Source organism: Micropterus dolomieu, linkage group LG01 (genome assembly GCF_021292245.1).
Source record: "Micropterus dolomieu isolate WLL.071019.BEF.003 ecotype Adirondacks linkage group LG01, ASM2129224v1, whole genome shotgun sequence".
NCBI classification, from domain to species: Eukaryota; Metazoa; Chordata; class Actinopteri; order Centrarchiformes; family Centrarchidae; genus Micropterus; species Micropterus dolomieu.
This window is the reverse complement of record NC_060150.1, coordinates 48,322,324-48,334,142: the sequence shown is the minus strand read 5'-3', so window position 1 is coordinate 48,334,142 and position 11,819 is coordinate 48,322,324. Positions and strand designations below refer to the sequence as shown.

Sequence of the window (11,819 nt, the reverse complement as noted above, 5' to 3'; positions counted from 1 at the left end):
AGGAGAGAGGAGAGGGACGAGAAAGCACAAGACTACCAGAAAGGGGAGAAGTTGTGTTAGTAACATGCAATAATGGGATGAGGTTGCATACAGAGGGAGAGAAAGTAGAGGAGAGAGGAGCTCAGTGCATCATGGGAAATCCCCCGGCAGTCTAGGCCTATAGCAGCATAACTAAGGGATGGTTCAGGACTACCTGAGCCAGCACTAACTATAAGCTTTATCAAAGAGGAAAGTCTTAAGCCTACTCTTAAATGTGGAGATGGTGTCTGCCTCCTGAACCCAAACTGGAACCTGGTTCCACAGGAGAGGAGCTTGATAGCTGAACGCTCTGGCTCCTAGTCTACTTTTGGAGACTCTAGGAACCACAAGTAACCATGCATTCTGGGAGCGCAGTGCTCTGGTGGGGTGGTAAGGTACTATGAGCTCTTTAAGATAAAATGGTGCCTGACCATTAAGTACTTTGTAGGTAAGAAGAATGATTTTAAATTCTATTCTGGATTTTACTGGAAGCCAATGCAGAGAAGCTAAGACAGGAGAAATATGATCTCTTTTCCTGGTTCCTGTCAGAACACACGTGCTGCAGCAATCTGGATCAGCTGAAGAGTCTTAATGGACTTTTTCGAGCAGCCTGATAATAAAGAATTGCAGTAATCCAGCCTAGAATTAACAGATGCATGGACTAGTTTTTCTGCATCATTTTTAGACAGGATGTTCCTGATTTTCGCAATATTACGTAGGTGAAAAAAGACTGTCCTTGAAATTTGCTTAATGTGAGACTTAAACGACATGTCCTGATCAAAGATAACTCCAAGATTCTTCACAGTGGTGCTGTAGGCCAGGGCGATGCCATCAAGGGAAACTATATCTATGCGTCACGGAGGTGCTTAGGCCCCAGAACAATAACTTCAGATTTATCTGAGTTTAACATTAGAAAATTACAGGTCATCCAGGTTTTAACATCCTGAAGGCATATTTGAAGTTTAGCTAACTGATGAGTTTCATCTGGCTTGATCGATAGATAAAACTGAGTATCATCTGCATAACAATGAAAGCTTATGGAATATTTCCTGATAATATTGCCTAAAGGAAGCGTATATAAAGTAAAGAGGATTGGTCCGAGGACAGATCCTTGAGGAACTCCATGACTAACTTTGGCCGCATGGAGGATTCATCGTTAACATGTACAAACGAATCTGAAATCGATCTGATAAATAGGACTTAAACCAGTTTAGAGCAGTTCCTTTAATGCCAATGAAATGTTCCAGTCTCAGGAATAGGATCTGATGGTCAATGGTATCATATGCAGCACTAAGATCTAATAAAACCAGTACAGAGACAAGTCCTTTGTCTGATGCAATAAGGAGGTCGTTAGTAATTTTCACCAGTGCTGTCTCTGTGCTATGATGAGCTCTAAATCCTGACTTAAAAACCTCAAATAAACTATTGCTCTGTACAAAGTCACACAGCTGTTTAGCAACTGCTTTCTCCAGAACCTTAGAGAGAAATGGAAGGTTAGATATAGGTCTATAGTTGGCTAAAACATCCGGATCAAGTTGGGGCTTTTTCAGAAGAGGTTTAATTACAGCTGCTTTAAAGTACTGTGGTACATAGCCTGTAGATAAAGATAAATTGATCATATCTAGCATAGAAGTGCTGACTAAGGGTAAAACATCTTTTAGCAACCTAGTCGGGATGGGGTCTAAGAGGCAGGTTGATGGTTTAGATGAAGAAATTATTGAAGTTAGTTGGTAAAGATTGAGTGAAGCAAAACAGTCTAAACATGTATCTGGTTCTACAGCTGTTTCTAAGGTTCCTGAGTTTAGAGATAAGTCGGTGCCAGTTGAGGGCAGGTCTTGGTGAATTTTGTTTCTAATAGTTAGTATTTTATCATTAAAGAAGCTCATGAAATCGTAACTACTGAGAGCTATGGGAATACTTGGCTAGTAATAGAGCTGTGACTCTCTGTCAGCCTGGCTACAGTGCTGAAAAGAAACCTGGGGTTGTTCCTATTTTCCTCTATTAATGACGAGTAATACGCTGCTCTGGCATTACGGAGGGCCTTCCTATAAGTTTTAAGACTATCTTGCCAAATTAAACGAGGTACATTTGTGTGTCATCAGCATAAATATGAAAAGAAATACCATGTTTATGGATAATATGTCCAAGGGGAAGCAGATACAAGGAAAACAAAATGGGTCCTGAGACCGACCCCTGAGGTACACCATATTTAACTGGACAGAACAAAGAGACATAGTTGTTTACAGACACGCAAAACTTCCTATTTGACAGGTAGGATGAAAACCATTCTAGGGCAGTACCAGAGATCCCCACCCAGTGCCTCAGTCTGTCTAACATGATGTTGTGATCAATGGTGTAGGTAACTGTGTAGTACAGCACAGGTCTGCTGAATTTGGATCGTCAGCTTTCTCCATTAGAGCTGCAGCACAATACCCATCAGGCACTGCTCTACTCTCTAGTTTAAAATAACAACTGATGGCTGAAACCTAACCAGTCATGTGACCATTAATCACAAACTACTGAACATTTCTTTTTTGTATGATGCAATGTTTTAAATAGAAAGTGCTTTTACTTCTGTTCTGTTGGGTTCTATAGCTACCTAGCTAACTCTGGGAGAATCAGTGACTGTCCACTGTCCCTGTTAAATAAACAAAAGAATAAATAGTAAAGAGTGCACATAGTAAACGTGAAGCAAGGAGGATCCTGTCTGTGAGAGTTGGGCGGCCAGTTTCTGCTCCCATCTCAACTTGTTCTGTAATTAATTTTGTGCCTTTTTTATTTCAGGAGAAGTTAAGTTTCACACCTGAACTGCTGACTGAGTCTGGAAAGACTTCATACAGGTAACCAAGTCACAACATGCAGAATGCTCCATTGAGTGATCACACTTAACCTAAACTTCACCTCCTCTCAGCACTTTAACTGAAAGTTGGACCTTTTCAGTAGAGTTTAGCTCAGAAGGCGCCAGCATACTTCAGCAGAACTACTCTTCTGATGGTGGAACAGCTTCAGAAAACCCTGGAGGCTCTGTAGGACAATCTCTTTAACTTTCTGAAAGACAATCCCACATGACCCACCTCACTCAGTGATTGGTCAGCTGTGTGGGCAGGGCGAGAAAATAGAAAGTTTTGAACTCTTCTCTCTTTATTCATGCTCTGTTATCTTAATATTTCAATGATATCTGCCTCTCTATGCTGGACATCTTTCCCCTCGACCTGCCAGTGTGAACTACAAACTACAAACTTGGGGGCGGCTGTGGCTCAGGAGGTAGAGCGGGTTGGCTTGGGCAAGATACTGAACCCCGATTTGCCCCTGGCGGCTGTTCCGCCAGTGTATGAATGTGTGTGAATGTTACTTTCCGTTTGAGCACTTAGTTACTTAGGCTCAATGTATGAATGTGTATGACTGGTGAATGCAGATGTACTGTAAAAGCGCTTTGAGTGGTCGAAAAGACTAGAAAGGCGCTATACAAGTACGGAGCATACGGAGCATTTAACTACTTGAAACACTTATTATTAGTTATTTTCAAGCATACAGTATTTAAGTTTAACTGTCATGTCAACTCCATTTTGTGCCTACTCTTAATTTTTAACACTCATACACTTGCTACTCTTCCCTACTATTTCACCAGGACAAAAGCTAGATGTTTATTAGCCCCAATACGGTCACCGCTGTAACTAATATTCATAATGGTAACACTTTCTATGAAGATCATCGCTATAATGACTTGCATATATGCATATATTTATAACACAATATAATGCGTCCATAAGACATTATAACAATTGTTATAATTACTTACAAACATGCATTAGGCGCTAAAGCAAACATTTGATTTAATGTTTTATAACTAATAGTAAAACTAGTTTATATCAATGTGCGGCAAGAATCTCCGACCATGTACAAAGTCATTATAGCGATGACCTTCATAGAAAGTGTTACGCCATAATGAACTGTAGTGCTTATGAGCAAAAACCACCCAAAATATGCAGCCTGAATAAATAAGCCTTAAAAGGCAACAAAATATGCATCATAAACACATGAACTTGTTTTTTGTGACTGTAATTTCAGGGAATTTCTGACTTTTTGTTCTTGTAAATGTGACACTTTCATCTAGGAAATTTTTACTCGGCTTAATAACCCCCACCCTGGCTCTGTATTTTTTGGACACATAAAAAAGTCAATCAACACTTAAGAGAATTCAATTATAGCCTACAGATGGGGTCGGCAAATAAGTGTAGCATCGGGCCAAAATCTTTTAAGCCGTTACATGGCAAGCCAGAACATAGTCTAATTTTTTCTGACCCTTAGATACTCGCGTGCATGTTTATCTCAGTCAGTAGTGAGCGAGACTCCCGTAAGGAGGGTTGTATGATCGATTCATAAATTGCCATGGCAACAGACCTCGGCTAACACCTATCCACCTTTGGTAGTACAGGCTAATCGGGAAGTTACACCCGACGTCGCAAAGTTACTCCTAAAGTTACCTGGATAAGCCAGTTACCTCGCTTTGTAGTACAGACCACTGATGTCCTCGTTTGGGTCTTTTCTAGATTGGCTGAAATGTGTAAACTGGTCATGTTAGTTCTTTGTCTACGGTGCCTGCAGGCTGAAAGCTCGTTGTAATCAGCCCCTCTGTGTCCTGCAGGTTCAGGTGTCCTGGTCCAGGTGTGTTCCAGTGTGCTTTGACTGGACTGGTGTTTGTTGTGGCTCAGGAGGCGGAGCTGCTGTACCGGACTGTCCAATGGGATGAGAGCCTCCTCCAATCAGCCGGCAAGACGGCTGCAGGGCTGCTGTTCAGTATCAAGTGTCCTGAGAACGCTGTCTGTCAGCTCCACCTGCCACACTGTGAAACAAAGGATGGTGAGGACATTATTGTGCTTTGTGATGAAAACAACATCCATGAATGTGTTCAGTACATTTCAGGGAAATTATTTAATATCTTGTCTTTTTGGCCCAGTCCCAACCTCCAAATAAAGCCTGAGCCCTGAGCCCTCACAGTCTTAGTTGAGCTCACCTGGTGAGTGATTAAGCACAAGAGGCTGCAAGGGCCCAAAATGGTATCAAGGGACATATCACGTTCCCATAACTACGCCAAAACATTTGTGGGTTCGAGACTTTTTATTTTACATTTTTTACTTTCTTCATGGCAGAGGGTTTGGGTTAGTTATTAAGTCGTTTTTAAACTGCATAATACATCTTCATCCAGGTTTTTTTTACGCCAGCTTCCCAGTTTAACATCATTATGAATTATGGGTAATTACCTCGGGCAAAGTCTGCAGACATGATGACTTTCTCAAAGTGTGCATAAAAAGCTCTGAAAGTTTGCGCTTCAGGGATCTGACAGTGAGAACGCCCAAAGCCCTCGCGGACTCACCAGGAACGTGCCTCAAAGATTTCGGACTGTGGTGATTGGGATTCAATCAATATCTTTATACTTTGTATTCCTGTGTTTTGCCTGATGGTAGCACTAGAGGAAAGGCCTCTGGGACCATGAATGACCACAGAAGGGTTGTGGATATGCTGCGAGTCCTTTGTGGAGGAGCCAGACATGAAATAACTGTGGTTCCTTTGCTTTGTTTTTCTTCCTCCTGTCCCGCCCAGCATCCTGGTATACAGTATGAAGAGCTGAATACCATGCAAGGGTTAGGGCCAGACAGATTTAGCTTTAACGAGGAGTTTTAATTTACTCCTTTTGTATTCTTTATTTATTATTTAATGATATATTTATTTGTCACCAGGCCGAACGGGGGGGGCAGAAATTAAAATGAATTAATTTATGGGCTAAAGTGTGTTTGAATAGTATTAGTAAGGTTAGTAAGGGAACACCAGGACACATTAGTTTTTGGGGAATTAGTACAAGGCTGTACAAGATGTTTTCCCATATCACGGGAATTTTTGATGACGATAGGGACAATGAGAATATGGTATGAAGCACTGAGCACAACTGGTCGCCACAGACTTTAAAAGCGTGGGGATGGACACCATCTGTTCTGGCTGCTTTATTAAGTTCAAGATGCTTCAGCTGCTGTCGTAACATTAATGCAATGGCTGGGCTACAAACTTAATTATAAACTTCAGGGATTAAGACTTCAGTATGTTTCTTAGAGCACTTCATGCTAATCGTCCCATAATATATTATATTTGTTGATACAAGTGGGAATTTTGTCAAGTTTGAGCAAGAAAAAAATTCAGGAGGTCACCAAAGTCATCAGGATAAATCACCAAGGGATCATGAATAAACTAAAAACTTTTTTTTAAACTTACGTTCTTTGGATTAGCTAGTTCCCCCAGGACATCCCCTCTAGTACACACAGAAGCCCAGACTGATGGAAAAGAGCAACACGGGAACAATCCCTCACCGGCTTCCCATCCACCAACGCTGACAATTCAATAAATTTCTCAACCTGGGCAACAGTTATACTCTTCAATGTTTGGACTTCCTGGAAGTACAACAGGACTAACATTGTAATGAGGTTGTTTAACGCTCTGTGTTTTCACAGCTCTGCTGCCTGATGGTCTGCTGTCTGTCGTCCACATCACTGATGATGGAATGAGCATCTTTGACCCGATGGAGATTACAGAGACTCATGTGGTTGTCAAAGTCCCTCACCTCTCTGCCTTCGGCCTAGTCTGGGATATCGTTAAGAGGTTGTGGACGACACCAGTTTGCAGCCAAGTTCTGCTGTTCCTCGGACCCCCAAACCCAGAAACACAGAGGCAACAACTCAAATTGTTTCTCCTGCCGAGCAACATTCATCTGGACGAGGTAAAGCTTCATCCTACAGCTGTCCGTTCACAGTTTTTCAACAAGTCAGGTGTCCACTGAACACTAATCAGCTGTTCTTCCCCTCCGCGTCGCCAGGTCATTTCTCCGGGGCTTTACCTCCGGATGTTTTGACTGTAGCCACAATTGTAACTCAACAACAAAAATATTTTCCATGTTAATATGCAATAATACATTCTGTTTGAAGTTCATGTAACGTGACCCCCCCACCGTTATTCAGCTTGCCTGCATTTAGAGAGAGAGACAGCGCGCATTGCTCACAGCTTCAGGACTTGTCCACAACTTGTGAATTATCCCGAGCAAAATTATAATCAAAACATTTAAATATAAATGTTGTCGGTCAGTGTCTAGTTAATGTTTTAACACAAACGGTATTAGTGAGAGAATATCTGACGCTCTGTGTCCTGCTGTCTCTGTCCCCCACGCTCGGAGACACTACTCTTTTACTGTACCCTGGATGCTTCATTCCCTCTGAAGTGGCTGTGAGCTGCACTTTATCAGAGGTTTCTGAAGTGAACATTTGTGTGGAATTGTGGTGATATTTCTGTCTGATCACAAGTGTTTTCAGTTTCGGTTTTCTTCTTCTGAAGAGCAGCGTGCTCGTCTCATCAAGTAGGGTACAGTCCCAGTCAAACAGACTTGACACACATTCATACACAGCCGCCAGGGGCAATTCGGGGTTCAGAACGCTAGGACACTTCGACATGCAGCCTGGGTGAGCTGGGATTGAACCAACGACCTTCCAAATAACGGGCAACCCGCTCTACCTCCTGAGCCACAGCCGCCCCGTCGAGTGAGAGAGAGAGAAGTGAGAGAGAGAGCAGGAGGGGAGTAGCTCATCCTGCAGGGAGGGTGGGGGGGTTAATTTACACTGGGGACGCTGGGGACATATAGCCACCACTTTTTGAAAGCATTAATAATGTTCTGAAAAAAGCTTGCACCAAGAAATGTTAATTAACAAATAAAAGTGCTATGACAAAGGTTTATTTGCACAATAAGCCTGTAATGCAATGTAAATATTGAAGAAATCTTGATATTTAAAGAAACTAACATAAGCTAAAAAAAAAGAATAAGCTTTTGATTACTGCATTACATATTTTTGTATTCTGAATTGTCACCTGCCACCTAAGTTTTGTCCTTCCCTTTATAGACATTTCCACCATAAATTGGTGCAGAAAAGATGTCTGTGAAGTTTAGACAGAGGTCGTGTAATTTACAGATCTGGTCAGGGGGGCTGAGGCTAGTTCTGTTGTCCAGGGTGTTGTCAGACAGTCATCTTGCTAATCAATTTGGGATGAACACCCTCAGATTGGTACGGGAATATGAAAGGACAGCCAGGAAAATTACAGACTACAGGAACCATCTACGATTTAACCTGAGATGCCGACAAAACAAACTTATTCCCAACAGCCTACACTCCACGGTGAAAGGACACAGAGCCGGAATAATCCTGGAGATGAGTGAGAGAGTGAGACAGATACATATCACCATTGAAGCCCTGAACAAAGAATTGGACAACATACACCACAAACTAGAAACACATCTGCCCAGTACAGCACTGGAAAAGGTCAAGGATTTCATCAAGAAAGCACAGCTATCTCAGCACAACAAGAGCAAAGAAAGACAGACCCGGAAATTCCAAAACCTACAGTCCAGAGCAAGCTGCACTAACAAAACAGGAGAATTGTCTTGGAGGAGAAAGGACAACAACCCCACAACACTTGAAACAGACAACAGATGGGTGAAAAACCTGTCAGATAGGAACTCACCCAACCAGAGAAAGACGTTCTGGCCAAAGGATTAAACTTTGCCATTACACCACAGCAGCTACCTATAGTGGACCTCATCACAGCCACAGAATCGGCCATTAGGAAAAAACAAATTAACAGAAACGGAAGCGGAACAGCTCAGACTAAAGGTATCTGCAGCCCTTTCTAATGCAAAGGCCCCCCCTTCCAACCTCACCATCCAAGAAAGGAAGGCTGTGACATCTCTGAGCAAGGATCAAAACATCACTATCCTACCATAGAATGTCTACAGCTACAGAAAGACAACACCATCAACCGTGAACAGTATTACCGTTTGTATCATGGAGAAGCCATTCCATGCATTTATGGACTACCCAAGATACAAAGAAGGAGCCCCACTCAGGCCGATTATCAGCAGCATTAACTTGGTCACCTACAACACTGCCAAACACATTTCTACCATCTTAGCTCCTTTGGTGGGAAACACGCCTCACCATATCCAAAACTCCATTGACTTTGTAAATAAAGTTCGAGGACTAAAACTGGACCCAGATGAAACCATGGTATCCTATGACGTTACTTCTTTGTTCACCTGCATCCCCACCATGGAAGCAGTAGAAACTGTAAGGAAATGGCTAACACAAGACAACACCCTGGACAACAGAACTAGGGGTCATGAGAACACTGCACCACAGAGCGTACAACATACCAACAAGCGCCCAAGCCAGAGAGACAGAACAGAACCACCTGAAGGGGGCACTTACAGCCTGTGGATACCCTAAATGGACCTTTGTGAAAACAGCCACAAGATCCAAGAAGAACAAAACTACAGGGGATGAAGAAAAGAAAGTCAAACGCAACAGCATTGTGATTCCATACGTGTCTGGAGTATCAGAGAAACTCAGGAGGATTTCCAACAAACACAACATCCCTGTGTTTTTTAAACCCAAGAACACACTAAGACAGATGCTGGTCCACCCCAAAGACCGCACACCCAAACACAAGAAAAGCAATCTAGTGTATGCGGTCCAATGCAGTGAGGAATGCACAGACCTGTATATTGGGGAGACTAAACAACCACTACACAAACGCATGGCTCAACACAGAAGGGCCAACTCCTCAGGTCAAGACTCTGCAGTCTACTTACATCTGAAGGACAGAGGACACTCGTTTGAGGACCACCAGGTGCACATTTTAGACAGAGAAGATGGATGGTTTGAAAGAGGTGTCAAGGAAGCATCTACACCAGGATGGAGAAGCCATCATTGAACAGAGGAGGGGTCTACGCCACCACTTATCCCCCACTTACAATGCTGTCCTTTCATCACTTCCCAGGAAACTTAACAAACGTAACCTATTGGCCTCAGGTGAAGATACCAACGATGGTCGTTCAGTCTTGGCCTCGGGTAGTCCGAACGACTGTAACGACTGTCGTCACAGCAACCAGGAGCACTAACGAACCAGCGGTATCGACGGTCCTGGCAAACGACCCCACTGAGGTTAAATAGCTGAGTTTCCCTGCCAGTCAGTCAGAACTGAAGAAGTCCTTTGGATGAGGGACGAAACGTCTTCCAGTATCTTCAACCAAGTCCAGTTGCCCTTGACTTTAACCTTCATTGGATTGGTGCAGAAAATGTCTCCAGAATTAAGGAAATTAAGTGTTTAATGCTGTTCAAATTAATTTGTCATTGAGGCGAAAAGGTGCCATATGCACATTTGAAATGACTTTAGGCTACTTCAGGCATGCCTGTATGTGTGCTGACTCAGCTGGAAATAAATAAAAGGAGAAACATATCTGACATCAAAACAGAATGCCTGACAGCATTATAGCTTCAGCACCCCCACAACCCTGCAGGGGTTGATAATGGATGGATGTATTTATAGACGGGGTTTCTTCATCACAGAGATGCGCGTGCAACTAGGGGGCAGAAAGCAGCACTCTGTCTTCGTGGCACATCAGTTTATACGGCATATCTAGCAACAGTGTTGGGCAAATTACTCAGAAATTGTAATGATTTACATTTTACTTATTACTCATTTAAAAAGTAACAATATTACTTTATTATTATTGTTATTATTATTATTACTGGGTATTAAAAGTAAATAGTCACGTTACTTGTTCCATTACAATTACTTTGAACCACCGCACCCCATCCTTAAAAGTGACAGGAAACCTGTTCAGCAGCGCATTTTAGAAATGAATCCATTTGTATCGTCTGTATCGTATAGGCTATGGATATAGGCTATTTAAATTTAATTAAAAAAACAAAGCAGCTCCCTCCCGACATTTTAACTGATCACGTATTCATAACAGCATCAATGAGTATGACTTACATAACATTTTTTTAACGCCACTGTCTGAGATAAAATAAATAACGCAAGTATCTCGACTTTTGAACTAACATTACTGTTTTGCACATGCATTTGAGTATTCAGTGCTTTTACCAAACCCAAAACGTTGATTAACGCTACTCTGTCCTGCCGAGTGGATGCTACACTGACAGTAACGTTAGCTGCCGGAGTTTCTTTCTACAGGCTAACTTTCATGTTTCTTAGCAGAGGCTTCAATACAAAATTGTTTGTGGTTGAAAGCTTTTTGCTGGTCTCACAACGTTTACGGAAGACCATGTTGTTGACATGTGACACAGCTAGTCCTAATGGCAATACTTAGTTATGGAAAGAAAAGCCTCTCCCCCTTGTTCTTTCTTTAGCTTTTTGGCTAATAGCCCACTTGAACAACATAAGGTCCGATTTCGCTGACCTGCAGTGCCGTCGCACGCGTTATGCAGGTTCTGGTCATATAATTAGAATATCATCAAAAAGTTGATTTATTTCAGTAATTTCATTCAAAAAGTGAAACTTGGGTATTATATTCATTCATTACACACAAATATATAATATATATAAAATATAAATATATATTTCAAATGTTTATTTCATTTAATTGGGATGATTAAAACTGACAACTAATGAAAATCCCAAATTCAGTATCTCCGAAAATTAGAATATTACTTAAGACCAATACAAAAAAAGGATTTTTAGAAATGTTGGCCAACTGAAAAGTATGAACATGAAAAGTATGAGCTTGTACAGCACTCAATACTTAGTTGGGGCTCCTTTTGCCTGAATTACTGCAAAAGGCATGGAGTCCATCAGTCTGTGGCACTGCTCAGGGCCCAGGTTGCTCTGATAGTGGCCTTCAGCTCTTCTGCATTGTTGGGTCTGGCGTATCGCATCTTCCTCTTCACAATACCCCATAGATTTTCTAT

The 11,819-nt window shown here is 42.0% G+C and overlaps 1 protein-coding gene across 1 annotated transcript in view; it reads left to right on the top strand.

Annotated features, from left to right (window-relative positions):
- The window catches only part of LOC123968145, a 21,884-nt gene that overhangs the window by 3,412 nt on the left and 6,653 nt on the right, over positions 1–11,819 (top strand). The window contains exons 5-7 of the mRNA XM_046044684.1: positions 2,803–2,858; positions 4,664–4,878; positions 6,519–6,784. Of these exons, the coding sequence (XP_045900640.1) occupies positions 2,803–2,858; positions 4,664–4,878; positions 6,519–6,784 (537 nt within the window). The remainder of the gene's footprint in view (positions 1–2,802; positions 2,859–4,663; positions 4,879–6,518; positions 6,785–11,819) is intronic.